The sequence below is a fragment of the Entelurus aequoreus genome, linkage group LG12, assembly GCF_033978785.1.
Source record: "Entelurus aequoreus isolate RoL-2023_Sb linkage group LG12, RoL_Eaeq_v1.1, whole genome shotgun sequence".
NCBI lineage: Eukaryota > Metazoa > Chordata > Actinopteri > Syngnathiformes > Syngnathidae > Entelurus > Entelurus aequoreus.
Window position 1 is genome coordinate 13622786 of NC_084742.1, and position 20050 is coordinate 13642835.

Genomic DNA, 20050 nt, shown 5'->3' on the forward strand with positions numbered 1-20050 from the left:
TAATAAGATATTCAAAAACAACTAGCTAACAACTGTCATACGGATTTTTTTTTAAAATGTTTTACTTGAATGCAAGTCATTTAATTGCTCTGACACGTGAAATGTTACAAATTGGGGTGCGCACTATCCACTTCAGCCACCAGATGGCAGTAGAGTGTTGAATATCTTAAAATGTGTTTGGTGGTAATTCCAACTTTAACCCCAGCGCCATTTGTTATGTAAAGTGGCCCTTTCCATCATTTTCAACAGACTGCATTGCAAAATGATTAACCGTACCCCCATACCTGAGATCTACCCAGGAGTGGGGCCATATGAATCCATTCCCTACTGTAGCGTAAGTATCATCTGGGTTTATTTTCAAGTGAAATTTGCCCAGCCGCGGTTACGACAAAGGAGCATGTAGAGTCAGAACAAATTGTGTGATTAATCTGCGTACATACACGATTATTGCGATCATTTTATTTGATTACCGTATTTTCTGCACCGTATTTTCTGGAGCGGGTCTATTCAGGTCTTTTTTCCAATACAAAAGGCGCACCGGATTATAAGGCACATTAAAGGGATCATATTATGATATTTTTCTGAATTGAAAACACTTCCTTGTGGTCTACATAACATATAATGGTGGTTCTTTGGTCAAAATGTTGCATAGATCATGTTTTACAGATCATCTTCAAGCCACTTTGACAGTCGCTTCCGGATGTGCCGTTTTGTGGGCGGTCTTATTTACGTGGCTCACCTTTGCCAGCGTCTTCTCCCCGTCGTCTTTGTTGTAGCGGTGTGGCGTGCAAGGACGGGAGTGGAAGAAGTGTCAAAAGATGGAGCTAACTGTTTAAATGACATTCAGACTTGACTTAAATCAAACCCGGAGCAGCATCTTCTCATCCGTGGCTCACTAGTGCAATAACGCCGGAAATGTGTCCCGTGAAAAACCGTCCGACTGGAAATCTCTAATAACTAAAGTTCCGTGGGTGAATTATGTAAACTCACTACACTGGTGGTTTTTCGCGCTTCCATAGTGAGATATAAGTTACAACTTTACGTTACTTTATATTAGAAACGGCAACAGCAGAGGATGAATGTCCCATAACAAGAAGACAGAGAAAAAGAAGAAGCTTATCGACTACGGCATTACCACGGACTACAGTGGTGGATGTGCGCAAATTTTCAGGACTTATGCAGATCTCAAATACACATCAGCAGGTACCAGAAGGGAAGAAAAGTTGGTTTTGCATAATATTGCGAAACAAAACGGCAGATAATATGTCTGCTAATGGGTGCCATTTTGCGGTCCTTATTCACACACACCATTATAATAACGTATTTTTCGGACTATAAGTCGCAGTTTTTTTCATAGATTGGCCGGGGGTGCGACTTATACTCAGGAGCGACTTATGTGTGAAATTATTAACACATTACCGTAAAATATAGAATAATATTATTTAGCTCATTCACGTAAGAGACTAGACGTATAAGATTTCATCGGATTTAGCGATTAGGAGTGACAGATTGTTTGGTAAACGTATAGCATATTCTATATGTTCTAGTTATTTGAATGACTCTTACCATAATATGTTACGTTAACATACCAGGCACGTTCTCAGTTAGTTATTTATGCGTCATATAACGTACACTTATTCAGCCTGTTGTTCACTATTCTTTATTTATTTTAAATTGCCTTTCAAATGTCTATTCTTGGTGTTGGATTTCATCAAATAAATTTCCCCAAAAAATGCGACTTATACTCCAGTGCGACTTACATGTTTTTTTTTCTTCTTTATTATGCATTTTCGGCCGGTGCGACTTGTACTCCGGAGCGACTTATACTCCGAAAAATACGCTACTTGTATCTCTGACTACGGTAGCCGTAATGGGCCGACAATCCATCAAGTGGTGCGGCTTCAAAGTCATACATACTAAAACATATTGACAGATTGTTGAGTGCCGTGTGTAATGTTCTTTATTTCCAATGGAACACTTAAAGTTTTGGTGTTGTTTACTGGTGTTATATTGCAGTCTACACGTATCTCTTGTGTGTGACTACCATCTACTGGTCCCAATTATCATTACACCATGTACCAAATAAAATTGCTTTGAGGCCGGTAAGCACAACCAGAATTATTCCGTACCTTAGGCGCACCGGGTTATAAGGCGCACTGTTGTTTTTTGAGAAAATTAAAGGATTTTAAGTGCGTCTTATAGTCCGAAAAATACGGTAATTGCATAATTTAACGCATAATTTTTGGGTTTAAAAATTGTTGGAAACAGCCCCTTTAATCTGTTAACTATTGAAATTATTAATCGAGTTACTGAATTATATGTTTGGATTCACTTTATTTTGGAAAATTTAAATTGAAACACTTGCATGCTCACTCACCACTAAACTGATATGTGGGGTAAAAAATATGAACGGGATTGATGAAGGAAGTCAAACAATATGATCCATAAAGGTAAGATGCACGACACCATACTAAGCAGTGATACTGAAAAGCAAAGAGTCTTACCTGCAGGCGTCCGTACAGCGCCGCCAGGTCCAGAGGCGTCTCATGCCGGCTGTTCCTCATGGTGGGGTCCGTCAGCTCCTGCAGCAGCACCGACACCACCTCCGAGTGGCCGTACTGGGCGGCGCAGTGCAGCGCCGTGTCCCGCTCGAGGTTCTACCAGGGGGTGGAGGTGTGAGATGGGCAAATGGAGATGATAAAAGGGAAGACATGTTTTAGATTCAAGTTGAAAGAGTGTTGAGGAGCACAGAAACAATGTCTGACTTAGCCGGGATTAGCGGCTTGATTCCTAATTGATCCACAAAGCCAAATCCTTTCTGCATTTTAAAGCAATCTTGCAGTTTCGTGTTATTTCCCCCCCGCTTCTCAAAGTATTGATACCAAGTCGATATCAGTACTCAAGAATATACTTCAATACCTGCTTTTTCCAGTCTCGTCAGTACGGAATACTGTACAACACTTGTTCCTCTGCAATTTACATGTTTTTCTGCTCTTTTTATATTTATATTATTTTGATTTAATGGTGTTTTCATTTGTTAAAAAAAAAAAAAAAAAAATCAGTTATAGCGCTTTTTTGTAACCAAAATAAAATATTTTTTGATGACCGATATAATTGTATGTTTCTGACCAATTTACATACAGTACAGGCCAAAGGTTTGGACACACCTTCTCCTCATTCAATGTGTTTTCTTTATTTCCATGACTATTTACATTGTAGATTGTCACTGAAAGCATCAAAACTATGAATGAACACATGTGGAGTTATGTACTTAACAAAAAAAGGTGAAATAACTGAAAACATGTTTTATATTCTAGTTTCTTCAAAATAGCCACCCTTTGCTCTGATTACTGCTTTGCACACTCTTGGCATTCTCTCGATGAGCTGCAAGCACACCTGTGAAGTAAAAAACATTTCAGGTGACTACCTCTTGAAGCTCATCGAGAAGAAAAAGAAATATACAGTTTACATAATTCACCCGAGGAACTTGAGTTATTAGAGAGTCGGACCGTTTTTCACGGGACACATTTCCGGCGTTTTAGTTGCACCAGTGAGCCACGGAGGAGGAGATGCTGCTCCGTTGTTGAAGTCTGAATGTCATTAAAACTGTTAGCTCCATCTTTCGACACTTCTTCCACTCCCGTCCTCGCACGCTACACCGCTACAACAAAGATGACGGAGAAAAGACGTTGCCGAAGTTGAGCCACTTAAATAAGCCCGCCCACAAAACGGCGCATCCTGAAGCGACTGTCAGAAAGCGGCTTGAAGATGATCTGTAAAACATAATCTATGCAACATTTTGACCAAAGAACCACCATTACATGTTATGTAGACCACAAGGAAGTGTTTTACATTTAGAAAAAAATAATACTATGACCCCTTTAATGCGTCCTATAATCCGATGCGCCTTTTGTATGAAAATAGACCTGACTATACCCGCGTATCGGCAGTGCACGTATAATCTGGTGCGCCCTATGGTCCGGAAAATACGGTATTTCTTCATTTGTTTATTTAATTTAATTTTTTCTTATTTTGTGTTATAAAAAAATAAAAAATAAAGAGATTTGAGAAGATTGGATTTTTTTAACAAAGCTTTTCTTGTGGAATACCTGATGCGGCCCAGCCTCACCCAGACTCTGCCTCCAGCAGCCCCCGGGTGAATTGACTTTGAGACCCCTGTTTTAAAACAATAAAGAGCTAAGAGTGAAGCCGCAATGTGGCGAGGGACGACTGTATCACGCCTGGAGACATTTTTCTGCATGTGAGGCAGAGTGGAAACTTCCAGGGCTCCACAGCGACGACTCTTCCCGAGTGCACAATCATCACACGCTCAGACGCCACCCATTTCCACATTCATCACTGTTTATAGAGCGCACCCGTCGGTTATGATAGCTTTAATAACTCCCAGCCGTGCGTACGCTACGCCGCCGAGAGACGGTGTCCCCGGCCCGTGATCGACAGCGTAATGAAGCGAACGCCAGCGTCATCCATCATGGACGCTGGCGTGGAGGATGCGCGACAAACTGTTGCAATTAGCAGCATGTCGGAAAAGCATAATAGATGCTCTTTATTTCATGATGATAATGATGACATGCACCAGAGTATGTTAGTAAAACATGTGGGAAACAGCAAAAGGGAAGAAGTAATACTGCAGTTATTTCTAAATAAGTAATCCTGCAGACAGGAGGAAGTCAAAGTGTTCCTTATATGCAAAATGAACACAATGACAAATAGGGAAGAACAAGTTAGTAAAACAGCAAATTAATTAAAGTAAACAAATTCAAACAACTTCCTGATCCACGTTAAGTGTGCCAGAAGGCGGCCCAGTTTTAGAAGCTTTTGCATGAACACAAGGAAAGAAGAGGTTAGGCTCGGATTGTTTAGAATAAAAGCCCCGCCTCCTCTGGGCAACATTTGCATTTTGTGACTTAGAGCCTCAAAACGAACTGGAAATGAGAAAAACTGCATCGTCATGACTGGGCAACTTTTCCCATAGAAAGTTCCAGAACCTGAGCGATATCGTGATGAACAAATACATAAGGTTGGCACCTGATGGGCAGATTTTGGGACTTCTTGGTGAAAATGTAAAGCTATTTTTTAGATTCTGCTATCTTTCAACTTAATTTCTATAATTCACAACAGAATTGACAAAATAAATGGGATTAATTTTTAATAATTTAAACAATATAATTAAATAAGATAAATATTCCAAATAAAAACCATACTACCATAATGATAAGAAAAATGATTAACATTTAAAAAATATTGGGGAAAAACCAATAAGAAAATATACAGTACAAACAAAATAAAAAATAGTTATATGATAACGGTAATAAAATAATAATGAAAAAACCCATACATAATTCATTAAAACAACATTCAAATAAATACAAATTGTCCAATGATAACAATAAAAAATATAACTACAAGAACAATTAAATACATTTAAATAAAGACAAATATAAAATACAATTAAAAAAGCACTCACAAGCTAATAATTAAAAAGAAAATCTGAAACATTAAATAAAATAAAAAAAATTCAAATAAAAAAAGAATAGTCCCGTAATAATAACAATAATACTAATGATGATAATAAGATAATGATTAAAAGTAAAAAATAACTAAAAATAGTAAGTGAAATTACAAACAAAATATGAAAATAGTCATATCATAATAACAGTAATAAAATAATCACTAAAAACACAAATAATTAATTTAAACAAAATTTGAATAAATACATATTGTCCAATGATAACAATAATTACAAGAAAAATAAAATAAATGTAAATAAAGATTAGATCAAAATAAAATACAAATAGGCTCCAGCACCCCCGCAACCCCGAAAGGGACAAAGGGTAGAAGATGGATGGATGGATGGAAATACAAATAAAAAAGTAGTACCAAGATTACTAATGAAAGTAATAATAAAATGATAATTTAAAAACTTAAAACATGATTTAAAAATACATTCTAAACATGGTAAGATAATAGTCCCATAACAATAATGACAATAAATGAAATCATTTAAAAATATTTTTAAAAAAAAAAAAAAATGGAAATAGTCCCCCTAATAGCACCACTGACACCAATAATAATTAATAATTATACTAAGCGCAGCTGGAAGGACAGTTCTTCCAATGCATTTTCTCATCTGTCTTTCATCATCTCTTCACGCTTTTTGCTGGCATTTTGTTTTTGGTAAGCGTAGTGTTGACATTGGAGCTCAAGTGAATCCAACCGCACCAGACTTTACTTGCCAATCTCCCAAGTGGTGCAGGTATGTCACTTTTGTAACATTTCTGATGTATCTACTGTACGTATGAAAAGAGAGCAGGTGTATTCTGCTGAAGAAAGGAGCCATGTGTGGGATGAGATCCAGAACCTTCTAATCCTTAACAAACATACAAAAGACAAGGTTTTCTTCTTATCTTTTCTTCTGAAACATCTTGGTCATGTTGGGAGCCAAGGAAATAGTCCATCTTATGAGGAAGAGGAGGGAAGGAGTAGAAAAGCCGCCAGGAAGAAGAAGATTATGAGTGTGAAGGCTGCCGCCAAGGAGAGCAGCAGAGATAAGAGGAACGCCGCCATATAAGAAAGCATAACCAACGCTGGAATCTGCATTCTGATTATTTCCAATTGTCTTTGCCATAATCACGCTTGGTCAATTTTAGGGTCACCATATGGATTATTTTGGCTATGCTATGGGAACAAAATGAAAACAGTCAAACTGCTTGGCTTTTCTGTTGATGGATTTTCTAAACAAACCCCAAAAAATCTGAAACTTTTTAAGTTACTTCTGTTTTTACAGCAAGTCATTAAAACGGGATGCTTTTGTATATAAAGGATCTTATTAAAAGCACTTGAATTTTTTTAAGGTTCTACTGCAAAATTATTTGTCAAATATCCTTGTCATTATGTATGGGTTTTTTCATTATTATTTTATTACCGTTATCATATGACTATTTTTTATTTTGTTTGTACTGTATATTTTCTTATTGTTTTTTTTCATCTAGTTTTGAAGTCTCTTGTCGCACAGAGGGTCTTTGACTAGTGTTTATGCAGTAGGTCCCTAACAATCGGGGACAATTGGTTTCGTCATCTAAAGGATCTTTGATGAACATAAATCACGTGAATCTTTAAGGTATGACTCCAAAAGTACTCGTCAAAGATCCTTATAATGACAAAATCATCCACCGTTTAGCACTCCTGCTATATAGAGGATCTTTGACTAGCATTTTTGCAGTAGGTCTTTAAAAACAGGAATTATTTTGTCATACAAAATACACTATACTGCCAAAAGTATTTGACCACCCATCCAAATGATCACAATCAGGTGTCCTAATCACTTGGCCCGGCCACAGGTGTATAAAATCAAGCACTTAGGCGTGGAGACTGTTTCTACAAACATTTGTGAAAGAATGGGCCGCTCTCAGGAGCTTAGTGCTTTCCAGCGTGCAACTGTCATAGGATGCCACCTGTGCAACAAATCCAGTCGTGAAATTTCGTCGCTCCTAAATATTCAATAGTCAACTATCGGCTTTATTATAATAAAATGGAAGAGTTTGGGAACAACAGCAACTCAGCGACGAAGTGGTAGGCCACGTAAACTGATAGAGTAGGGTCAGCGGACGCTGAAGCGCATAGTGCAAAGAGGTCGTCGACTTTCTGCACAGTCAGTTGCTACAGAGCTCCAAACTTCATGTGACCTTCCAATTAGCCCACGTACAGTACGCAGAGAGCTTCATGGAATGGGTTTCCGTGGCCTAGCTGCTGCATCTAAGCCATACATCACTAAGTCCAAAGCAAAGAATCGGATGCAGTGGTGTAAAGTATGTCGCCACTGGACTCTAGAGCAGTGGAGATGCGTTCTCTGGAATGATGAATCACACTTTTCTATCTGGCAATCTGATGGACGAGTCTGGGTTTGGAGGTTGCTAAGAGAACGGTACATTTCGGACTGCATTGTGCCGAGTGTGAAATTTGGTGGAGGAGGAATTATGGTGTGGGGTTGTTTTTCAGGAGTTGGGCTTGGCCCCTTAGTTCCAGTGAAAGGAACTTTGAATGCTCCAGGATACCAAATCATTTTGGACAATTCCATGCTCCCATCCTTGTGGGAACAGTTTGGAGCGAGCCCCTTCCTCTTCCAACATGACTGTGCACCAGTGCACAAAGCAAGGTCCATAAAGACATGGATGACAGAGTCTGGTGAGGATGAAATTGACTGGCCTGCACAGAGTCCTGACCTGAACCTGATAGAACGCCTTTGGGATGAATTAGAACGGAGACTGAGAGCCAAGCCTTCTCGACCAATATCAGTGTGTGACCTCACCAATGCGCTTTTAGAAGAGTGGTCGAAAATTCCTATAAACAAACTAGGCAACCTTGTGGACAGCCTTCCCAGAAGAGTTGAAGCTGTAATAGCTGCAAACGGTGGACCGACATCATATTGAACCCTGTGGGTTAGGAATGGGATGGCACTTCAAGTTCATATGTGAGTCAAGGCAGGTGGCCAAATACTTTTGGCAATATAATGTATATTTGGCAAAGGTTTTTGCAATCGTACCGTAACAAAATTCAAGTGATCCTAAAAATGCCAGTCACCCCTGTTTTCAAAGGGTCTACTGCAAAAAGTACTTGTCAAAGATCCTTCATATGACAAAGTAACTCCTGTTTTTAAAGGTGCTGCTGGCAAAATCACTAGTCAAAGATCCTCTATTTAACATGAGTGCTCCAATGTTTTTTACAGTAGGCCTTACTGTCAAACCGGGGGATGATTTTGTAATATAATAAGTCTTTGATTTTAAAATCGCTTTAAATTTTTCAAAGGTAGTAGTAAAAAAACACATGTCAGAGGTCCTTCATGACAAAATCATCTCCTGTTTTAAAGCCCTAGGGCAGGGGTCGGCAACCCGCGGCTCCGGAGCCGCATGCGGCTCCTTGACCACTCTGATGCAGCTCAGCTACATACATGCCGACCCCCCCCCCCCCCCCCCCCCGATTTAACCAGGAGATTTATGGATCTCAGTGTCTTTCATAGATTACTCCCAGGGAAAAAATAATCCTATTTACACTCTAATTACTAAATAAAGGGCGTGCCCTAATTGCACTGCAGTAATTATCCTCTATAACATTTACATACAGCGTGCCAGTCCAGCCACATGTTGCATGTTGTTGTTACTTGCACACACAGGAGACAGCAAAGCATACTTACTCATCAGCCACACAGCTTACACTGACGGTAGCCGTATCAAACAACTTTAACATTGTTACGTTACAAATATGCGCCACACTGTGAACCCACACCAAAAAAGAATGAAAAACACATTTCTGGAGAACATCCCACCGTAACACAACATAAACACAACACAACCATTACCCAGAATCCCATGCAGCCCTAACTCTTCCGGTCTACATCATACACCCCCACTACCACCAAATCCCCCCACACATCAACCCCCCCCCTCTCCGTGCGTTGGTTGAGCGGAAGAGTTAGGGCTGCATGGGATTCTGGGTATTGGTACCGTCAGTGTAAGATGTGTGGCTGCTGAGTTAGTACGCCTTGCTGTCACTTACGTGAGCAAGCTGAAATTGCATTCTACGTGTGGTCGAGCAGGTACACTGTTAGGGCAGGCTGTAGAGGGCGCCAATTGCAGTGTCATCACGCTCTGATATTCGGTAGTCTCCCGGGAAAAATGAGAAGGTTGGCAAGTATGACGCTATCAAGCGCCATTCATCCAACACTCGCATGCTGCACTAACATCAAATTTCCAAATTAAAGTGCGTGCCGGTGCGTGTGTCGGAGACCCTGGTTAACATAGCACAAAGCATTTAAGCTTTGTATGCAGTGTTTTTCATTTAAAAAAATTTTGTGGCTCCCATTACTTTCTTTAATTTGTGAAACTTGCCAAAATGGCTCTTTGAGTGGTAAAGGTTGCCGACCCCTGCCCTAGGGCAAAAACATTATAGCATCCTGACATATAGAGGATCTTTGACTACCATTTCTGTAGTAGGACTTCAAATCAGTAGATGATTTTGTAATTAAAGGTTCTTTAACAAATACTTTTGCAATCCTATACCTTAACTTTTTTTTAAGTGGTCTTAAAAATGAAAGATTATTTGTGTAACAAAATCCTCTCACTTTAAATACTTACTGCAAGAACTAAACTTCGAGTCGTAATGATTTTGTTATAAGAAAGATCTCTGACAAGCATTTTTTTTAAGGTATAACTGCAAAATATGCTTTAAACGACAAAATCATCTCCTGTGAAGTCTTACTGCAAATATAACATTCCTGTTATATAAAGGATCTTTGACTCGCAGATAAAGGATCTTAGAGAAGTACTTTTGCAGTCGTACCTTAAAAACACAAGTGATGGTGATATGCTAGTCAAAGATCCTTAATAAGTACCAAACAGATGTTCCGTTACACTCCTATCGTCTTTACATCAAATATGGCGGACACTCTCCTATAGCTGTCACCCCGTTGTCTTCTCTGGAATGTCGTGTTTACATAGGGATCCGTTTTTCCAGCCTGGTTGACAAATGCGCACGTGGAAAAAAAACGAACAGCTGCAAGGCGGGAAGTCATTTAAGCTTTTGTTCACACGGCCTGGAAGCTTGCAGGACTTCCTGGCTGCAGATGGAGGAGGACGCTGCATGCATGCACAGCGGCGTCCTCCTGTTCATAACTACGTCTCGCTTTCCATCTTTATTCGGATTAACTTCACTTTGGGGGCGGGGCTAAAGGGTTCGGAAAGGACAAGGAGAAAGCGAGGGAGGAAAAGAAAGTGCACTAGTGGTTCACTTGTTCGTTCACCACACTAACAAAACAAATCCCATGACTGTAAATGTACGTCGCCCCCTATTGGCTGTTGTCAAAGTACTTTACAAGACATGCTAGCATACATGCAATACTCATATTCTTAAAGGCCTACTGAAATGAAATTGTTTTATTTAAACGGGGATAGCAGATCCATTCTATGTGTCGTACTTGATCATTTCGCGATATTGCCATATTTTTGCTGAAAGGATTTAGCAGAGAACATTGACGATAAAGTTTGCAACTTTTGATCGCTGATAAAAAAAAACCTTGCCTGTACCGGAAGTAGCGTGACATCACAGGCTGAAGGGCTCCTCACATTTCCCCATTGTTTACTTAAACAAGTTGAAAAACTTATTCGGGTGTTACCATTTAGTGGTCAATTGTACGGAATATGTACTGTACTGTGCAATCTACTAATAAAAGTCTCAATCAATCAATCCACTCCCTCACTCTCTCGCTCTCTCTGTCTCTGCCCCGCCCTCACGAATGCTGCTGCGTGCGCACAATTTGTTTTGTTTTTAACCCGTTCTTAACCCTGAACGTACATTGAAAATACACGCAACCTTAACTCTAAATGCCGGACATTTGAAGCATTTAAGAAACTCCGCCCGGACAGCCCCGCAAAAGACGACATGTCCGGGGAAAAGAGGACGTATGGTCAGTCTAGAATATCTCCATGTTAAGAAACTCAGCTTCAGCTCCATGATGTCTTGTTAGTAAACACAGACACGCCCCCCCCACCCCCAGACACACACACACATCGCCTCTTCTCTTGTCCCCGTTGTGACACAGGAAGAATCAGGAGGACGACACTGCAACTCTCCAATAAAACACACTCAGATCTTCTGTTTTAGCTGATACTACATACAAAATTACGTAAAATAACACAGTAACGCATCATGTAGTAACGGTAACTGAGTTACTGAATATAAAAATGTACGCGTTAGACTACTAGTTACCGCCAAAACTAACGGCGTTACAGTTAGTCCCAACACTGATCATCATTGGACAAATTCTTAACAATTTAAAGGGAAACTGCACTTTTTTTTTGTTTTTTTGCCTATCGTTTACAATACTTTTGAGAGACAAGAACATACACTACCGTTCAAAAGTTTGGGGTCACATTAAAATGTCCTTATTTTTCAATGAAGATAACTTTAAACTAGTCTTAACTTTAAAGACATACACTCTATACATTGCTAATGTGGTAAATGACTATTCTAGCTGCAAATGTCTGGTTTTTGGTGCAATATCTACATTGGTGTATAGAGGCCCATTTCCAGCAACTATCACTCCAGTGTTCTAATGGTACAATGTGTTTGCTCATTGGTTCAGAAGGCTAATTGATGATTAGAAAACCCTTGTGCAGTCATGTTCACACATCTGAAAACAGTTTAGCTCGTTACAGAAGCTACAAAACTGACCTTCCTTTGAGCAGATTGAGTTTCTGGAGCATCACATTTGTGGGGTCAATTAAACGCTCAAAATGGCCAGAAAAAGAGAACTTTCATCAGTCTATTCTTGTTTTTAGAAATGAAGGATATTCCACAAAATTGTTTGGGTTACCCCAAACTTTTGAACGGTAGTGTACGTCTTTTTTTGTTTTTAGAATTTTAAAGATGATAAACACTTGGAAGATGCGGCTAATAAGGAGTCACTGTTTTGTATACACACTGCAAGTCTCTACATAATGTAATAACAGACACGTTCATAACAATATGTAATATGTACAATATTTATCATATTTTTAATCATTTTAAGCAATACCGGAACTTCTATCCTCAGCGCATATATTTCCGTTTCCATAGCAACGGACTTCCTACTTCAAATATGTGTCCTACTTCTGTAAACAAACAAGACTCTGTTCTAATCATGGCAGATTTGGTAACAGACAGCGTAAACGACTTAATTTTGGACAAATGAGGATTCACAACCTTATCTTTTTGAAGCTGAATATACAGAAGATGAACTACTGCTTATGGAACCGAGCACGAAGAGAGGGTGAAACGTTGGAGCAAGCGGAAGCCAAGAGAATCAGGTCGGTGTGACTTGACGGTGTAAATGTGGAACCTGGAGCCAAGCTATGCCGACATATAATGGAGTGCTTACCCAAATCAACTGGAAACGTCCCCGGCCAGCTGGACCAAACAGACAAATGTCCATTGAGTAAGTCACTAAAATATTGATAATGATACAAGCAGCACATTACCATACAAACTGTGTACAAACAAAACATGAAATGTGGGCTAACACTTTACAGATACTGTAATATGATTGTTCATGTATTTTCAGTCAGTGAGATTGGTGTCTTATCGCATTTTGTTGTGCATTACTAACTCAAAAGCCATTCAGCTGTTGACGCAGTAGCTAGCTTACGTCTAATACCGTAGCATGCCGTCGCAAGGCGATGTGTTACTACGCCAGCAAAACAGTTCCTCAGTGTTCGCTCTTACAAAAACTATTTTGCTTTTGCTTGGTTATTACACAGGTTACGGAACGTAAATGAAGTACTGTTGGCGGTTTTTGGATGCATTTTTCAAAGACATTTCGAGGCAGAATGGATAATTACACGTTAGAAAGCAAAAAAAAAACTTTAGTTTTCTTGTCTCTCAAAATGATTGTGAACAATAAGCAACATTTTAAAAGGAAAGTGCAGTTCCCCTTGATAGGAACTACGACGATTGATACTATGTATATGAGCGAGGGCAGATCGAAAGCGCCAAATGTGCATTTGTGAAGGGCTTCCACGAATAAATAAATACCCAAAAACTCTGGATCCTTATTTAAGACAGCAAGCATTCTTCTAGGGCGCTCATTCAGTGCACTCGACGACAAAAAAGTGTGGTACAGTATTCAGTGCTGACGATACTGATAGAAAGCAGTTATCAATGTCATTCTTGCGAGTTGTATTGGTATCGAAGTATCGATGCTTTTGACAACCCTATTGCACGTATTCGCTAATTCCATGCTAAAAAAATCACTCCTGTGACTTTCAGTCCTGTTATTCTAATGAGTCATCTTCTACAAAAAAAATCCTTGGTTGTGTGATTTTTATTACTATTCTATCCATCCACACTTTGTTCACGATCATCTTCTGCAGCCAGTTTACACACACACACAAACAAACAGACACACACACACACACACACACACACCCACGGATAATAAACAAAAACAGCTGTGAATGGGAACCACCGGGACCAATTAGGCAATAAACGGTGGGCTGGAGCCGCTTTAGCGCCGACTAATAACATCCGCTAACCTCCAATAATCCCCCGCTGGCTGCCACCTACGCTCCAGTCATCAATCACTTACCTTTTGCTTTGGCGCTCTCATGACCTTTCGCACTCGTTACGGCAATCTCACACACTCTGCTCACCCTCCCCTCCCCCGTTTACACGGTGAGGGCAAACTTGTGAAGGAGTCATTACATAATGACACAGACCGTGAGGCATGAATGTTCGCAGCTCCACAAAGATATGTGTGTGTGTGTGTGTGTGTGTGTGTGTGTGTGTGTGTGTGTGTGTGTGTGTGTGTGTGTGTGTGTGTGTGTGTCTTGTATTTCTACCCTTCTTGAGACATCAACAAGGAAAAGTACCTTCAATATGAGCACCGGTGAACAAGTTAGGACCGAAATCATGGTCCCAATACGGAAAACCATTGCATCTAATAGAGCGGTAAATACTAGAGTCCGTGAACATTGCTCCGAAGTCAGGATTTTTTGTTGATTTAATGTGCATACAAGAGTAAACATTGACAGGTGCAAAGGCAGCAATATATGATAAAACAAGACGGCAGCTAAAGAAGGACTTCCCTATTCATCCCCGAAAAAACCTGCCAGGTGAACAGCTGATTTTACGACTTTCGGTGCTGACGTAAGACAACCCGCATCCCACATGTGACCATTGTATGAACAAATACACTACGGTACTAAGACTATAGTGGCCATTAACAGTTAGCTTCTACAGCTGGGTTGCCCAAAGTGCGGCACATCTGTGGTCCGTGACTTGTTTGTCATCGGCCTTTAGCACATTACAAAAAACAAAAAAGACATTTGCACCCCTGGTGGTGAAATATATCAAAATTAGGGTGGTCCCAAAAAGGAGGGATGTTTAAAATTGACTGTGTGTCGCTTTTAAAAGTGCTCCCCCTCTATTCAACATATGAAATAACAAGTGTGTGTAAGAAATTGGAATGCACCTCCTTTAGCCTAAATTATAGTTTTTTAAATAAATAAATTTGTATATAGAGACATACTGTAATAACTTGAAGTAAATAATGAAGATTAAAAAACAACTACAAACAAAAAAATTCCCCATTTTTTTTTTTTTTTACTAGAAGCCATACTTGCCAACCTTGAGACCTCCGATACCGGGAGGTGGGGGGTGGGGGGGCGGGGCGGGGGCGTGGTTTATAGGGGAGTATATTTACAGCTAAAATTCACCAACTCAATTATTTCATATATATATACAGTGGGGCAAAAAAGTATTTAGTCAGCCACCCATTGACAATCAATGGGTGGCTGACTAAATACTTTTTTGCCCCACTGTATATATATATATATATATATATGAATTCTAGCTATATATATATATATATATATATGTATTTATATATATTTATTTTATTATACATATAAATAAAATAAATACTTGAATTTCAGTGTTCCGGGGGCTATCCAGTAGATGGCAGTATTGTCCTGTTTAACTTCTCCTCAGTTCATGACTCGCCCACCGTGTTCAATGGAGAAGTCTGTTCTACAAAATGTACAGGCAACATAATTACATACCCCTTCCCCTTCGAACTGTCCTGGATGAACTGAAATTCTTGTTTCCATTCGTTTTGGAACTTGCAAGCGTATTTCTTCATCTTGCTCGTCGACGGCGTCGCCATGTCTGTAACTTCCTCGTTCTTCTGTTTCGTCTCCTTGTTGTGTGCGCAGTTGTGCACTCTACTCTCTAAAAGCCGTAGATGTTATGACGTCATTGGTCAGGCAAGCTGTTTATATTGTGGGAAAGCGGACGTGAGAACAGGCTGTCCCCACTCAGGTCCGCATTGAGCTGGAGGGGGCGTGGCCTCCAGCTCCGGCTGAATACCGGGTGTTTGTCGGGAGAAAATTTCTGCCGGGAGGTTATCGGGAGAGGCGCTGAATACCGGGAGTCTCCCGCTAAAAACGGGAGGGTTGGCAAGTATGCTATAAGCTTACCTTTTTTATATTTGCATAGTTTGTATATATTATTAATGTTGCAAATAAAAATATTCATATATCGAGAAAGGGTGGTCCTAAAGAGGTAGGCATTTTTCAGAGGTCTCAAGAAAGTAACAAATACAAGAATGTGTGTGTGTGTGTGTGTGTGTGTGTGTGTGTGTGTGTGTGTGTGTGTGTGTGTGTGCGTGTGTGTCTTATTTAGAGGACAATATTTACGGCCTGTGAAGAACCAGAACCACCTCCGATTCTGCACACACATTCCCTGGCCACAACATTAGGTACGCCCCGTCCAGTTCACAAGCCATATCTGTAAGTAGTGCAGAGTGACAAGGATACAAATGAGGTATTACCTGCTGGTTGACGAGGCAGTGCGAGGGCCTGTGGTGGATGAGGATGCGCACGATGTCCACGTCGCCCCGCCAAGCGGCCAGGTGCAGCGGGAAGCAGCCCTTGCTGTCCGCCACATTGGTGGACGCCTCGAACTGGAGCAGCTTCAGCACCACCTCCCTGAGCGCCAAGCAGATTGATTTTTGATTTGAACGCTTGGCCGTTACGCACAACTGACTTTTTAAACAGTTTTTCTTTCTATTTAAGAGCATCGAATGAGAGGAAAATCGATCGTCTCGCTCGCTTTTGAAGGAAAACTTCCTTCCTCGCGGAAAGTATGCTGTTACAATCTATGGTCCACTCCAGAGGACAAATCTGTTAAATCTGTGTTGCTTGACACTCAATGTCACTAAAACATTTACTAGGTTTTTCTCAAAATCTAACATTCCCCACAGTTACATAAATATTTGAGTTTCTGGTCAAAACATAAAATCCTAACAGAATACAAAAACTTGGAGCCAGTAGTGTGCAGTTAGGATAAGCAAAGGCCTTCTCTGCTGGCCTAACATAAACAGAAATCATGATTAAGGATGTCCGATATTATCGGCCGATAAATGCTTTAAAATGTAATATCGGAAATTATCGGTATCTGTTTTTTTTATTATCGGTATCGGGGGTTTTTTTGTTTTTTTTTTTATTAAATCAACATAAAAAACACAAGATACACTTACAATTAGTGCACCAACCCAAAAAACCTCCCTCCCCCATTTACACTCATTCACACAAAAGGGTTGTTTCTTTCTGTTATTAATATTCTGGTTCCTACATTATATATCAATATATATCAATACAGTCTGCAAGGGATACAGTCCGTAAGCACACATGATTGTGCGTGCTGCTGGTCCACTAATAGTACTAACCTTTAACAGTTAATTTGACTCATTTTCATTAATTACTAGTTTCTATGTAACTGTTTTTATATTGTTTTACTTTCTTTTTTATTCAAGAAAATGTTTTTAATTTATTTATCTTATTTTATTTTATAATTTTTTTTAAAAAGGACCTTATCTTCACCATACCTGGTTGTCCAAATTAGGCATAATAATGTGTTAATTCCACGACTGTATATATCGGTATCGGTTGATATCGGTATCAGTAATTAAGAGTTGGACAATATCGGAATATCGGATATCGGCAAAAAAGCCATTATCGGACATCCCTAATCATGATCATAATTAAAGATAAAATAATTTTTAATTCACTTTCCCTAAATATCTAAACGTATTCATATTCTCTTCATGTCATATTATGCTCCTTCCAGCGCTGTTGTTTTTAGGTTATAGAGGGTTTATTTTATCCAATCAGAATTCAGCTAGCTTATGTTGCTATACTGTACCAAATCTGCCCAAAGCCTTCAGAATCAACATTGCGGGCGTCCGTGCGTCAGTGAACAGACACATACATTTGACAGACAGTTGCAATAGCCAATCAGATCACAAGTTGTTGTCAGAAGTCTTCTAGCTGGCCTAAGGCAGATATATATTGTGATGTTATGAACTAGGTAACATAAGAACTCCATTACCCAGCATGCCACAGTAGTAAAGAGCATGCGCAGTTGAATGTACCCATGCCGGCAGCTGGATGTTTTTGATGAGCACGCTGTGGAGTAAACTTTAAGCAGTCAGCCAACACGCCTCGTCTGCATCTTTTATGATTAGACAAGACAACACATATATTTGCGAGGCCATTTTCAAGAAGGGTATTTAAAGAGAAACTGCATCTTTTGAGATGATGTCGGCCAACCCCAGAAGCCCGAATGGGTACTACAAATTGTGAGTTCAGATATTTTATTTCTTTATTTTTTCACTTTTAATATGTTTTTTTGCAATTTTAATTTTGACAGTACCAAATAAGATATGTTTTAATTGCTGATGCGGGTTTATTGATTTTTATAAGTGCCAGAAAATAACCCGTTATGTGAAGTGAATTATATTTATATAGCGCTTTTCTCTAGTGCAGGGGTCACCAACGCGGTGCCCGCGGGCACCAGGTAGCCCGTAAGGACCAGAAGAGTAGCCCGCTGGCCTGTTCTAAAAATAGCTCAAATAGCAGCACTTACCAGTGAGCTGCCTCTATTTTTTAAATTTTATTTATTTACTAGCAAGCTGGTCTCGCTTTGCCCGACATTTTTAATTCTAAGAGAGACAAAACTCAAATAGAATTTGATAATCCAAGAAAATATTTTAAAGACTTGGTCTTCACTTGTTTAAATAAATTCATTAATTTTTTTACTTTGCTTCTTATAACTTTCAGAAAGACAATTTTAGAGAAATAACACAACCTTAAAAATGATTTTAGGATTTTTAAACACATATACCTTTTTACCTTTCAAATTCCTTCCTCTTCTTTCCTGACAATTTAAATCAAAGTTCAAGTAATTTTTTTTTTTTCTATTGTAAAGAATAATAAATAAATGTTAATTTAATACTTCATTTTAGCTTCTGTTTTTTCGACGAAGAATATTTGTGAAATATTTCTTCAAACTTATGATTAAAATTCAAAAAAATTATTCTGGCAAATCTAGAAAATCTGTAGAATCAAATTTAAATCTTATTTCAAAGTCTTTTGAATTTATTTTAAAATTTTTGTTCTGGAAAATCTAGAAGAAATAATGATTTGTCTTTGTTAGAAATATAGCTTGGTCCAATTTGTTATATATTCTAACACATTGTAGATTGGATTTTAACCTATTTAAAACATGTCATCAAAATTCTAAAATTAATCTTAATCAGGAAAAATTACTAATGATGTTCCATAAATTCTTTTTTTTAAGTTTTTCTCTTCTTTTTTTCGGTTGAATTTAGAATTTTAAAAAGTCGAAATTGAAGATAAACTATGTTTCAAAATTTTATTGTAATTTTTTTCGTGTTTTCTCCTCTTTTAAACCGTTCAATTAAGTGTAAATATCATTAATTATTAATAATAACATAGAGTTAAAGGTAAATTGAGCAAATTGACTAATTCTGGCAATTTATTTAAGTGTGTATCAAACTGGTAGCCATTCGCATTAATCAGTACCCAAGAAGTAGCACTTGGTTTCAAAAAGGTTGGTGACCCCTGCTCTAGTGACACAAAGCGCTTTTACATAGTGAAACCCAATATCTAAGTTACATTTAAACCAGCGTGGGTGGCACTGGGAGCAGATGGGTAAAGTGTCTTGCCCAAGGACATAACAGCAGTGACTAGGATGGCGGAAGCGGGGATCGAACCTGGAACCCTCAAGTTGCTGGCACGGCCACTCTACCAACCGAGCTATACCGCCCCACATGTACCATGTCGAGTTGATGCAATGCCCAGTAGGGCGTAAATGTGTTCCTGTATAGTATTTCTCCAGAAATGGTCATGTGGTGAGATAAATGATGGTATTTTGAGAGGTAATCATTGGACACAGGACACCACTGAAGGCCTAGGTGGGAAACGCACCTTGGAGCTTGGAGCACTAATAGACTCAGAGCTGACACTCAAATCTCACATACAAAAACATCTGTAACAAAGTAAAATACCACTTAGCTAATTTCCGGTTTATTGGATCCAACTTAGACCTCACTGAAACCATTAGAATCATAATACAAGCCAACATTAAAAATACTGGACAAAAAAACACCACTGCGCCATATTAGAAAAACACCACA

General features: G+C 39.1%; 1 protein-coding gene across 4 annotated transcripts in view; it reads right to left on the reverse strand.

Annotated features, from left to right (window-relative positions):
- Positions 1-20050, reverse strand: part of anks1b (ankyrin repeat and sterile alpha motif domain containing 1B) — a 227437-nt gene that overhangs the window by 150071 nt on the left and 57316 nt on the right. For 3 of the 4 annotated variants that reach the window (XM_062064802.1, XM_062064805.1, XM_062064801.1), the window contains 2 exons: positions 16382-16538; positions 2505-2657 (listed from right to left, as the gene is read on the reverse strand). In XM_062064802.1, the coding sequence (XP_061920786.1) occupies positions 2505-2657; positions 16382-16538 (310 nt within the window). The remainder of the gene's footprint in view (positions 1-2504; positions 2658-16381; positions 16539-20050) is intronic. The other variant, XM_062064803.1, reaches the window with a different exon arrangement.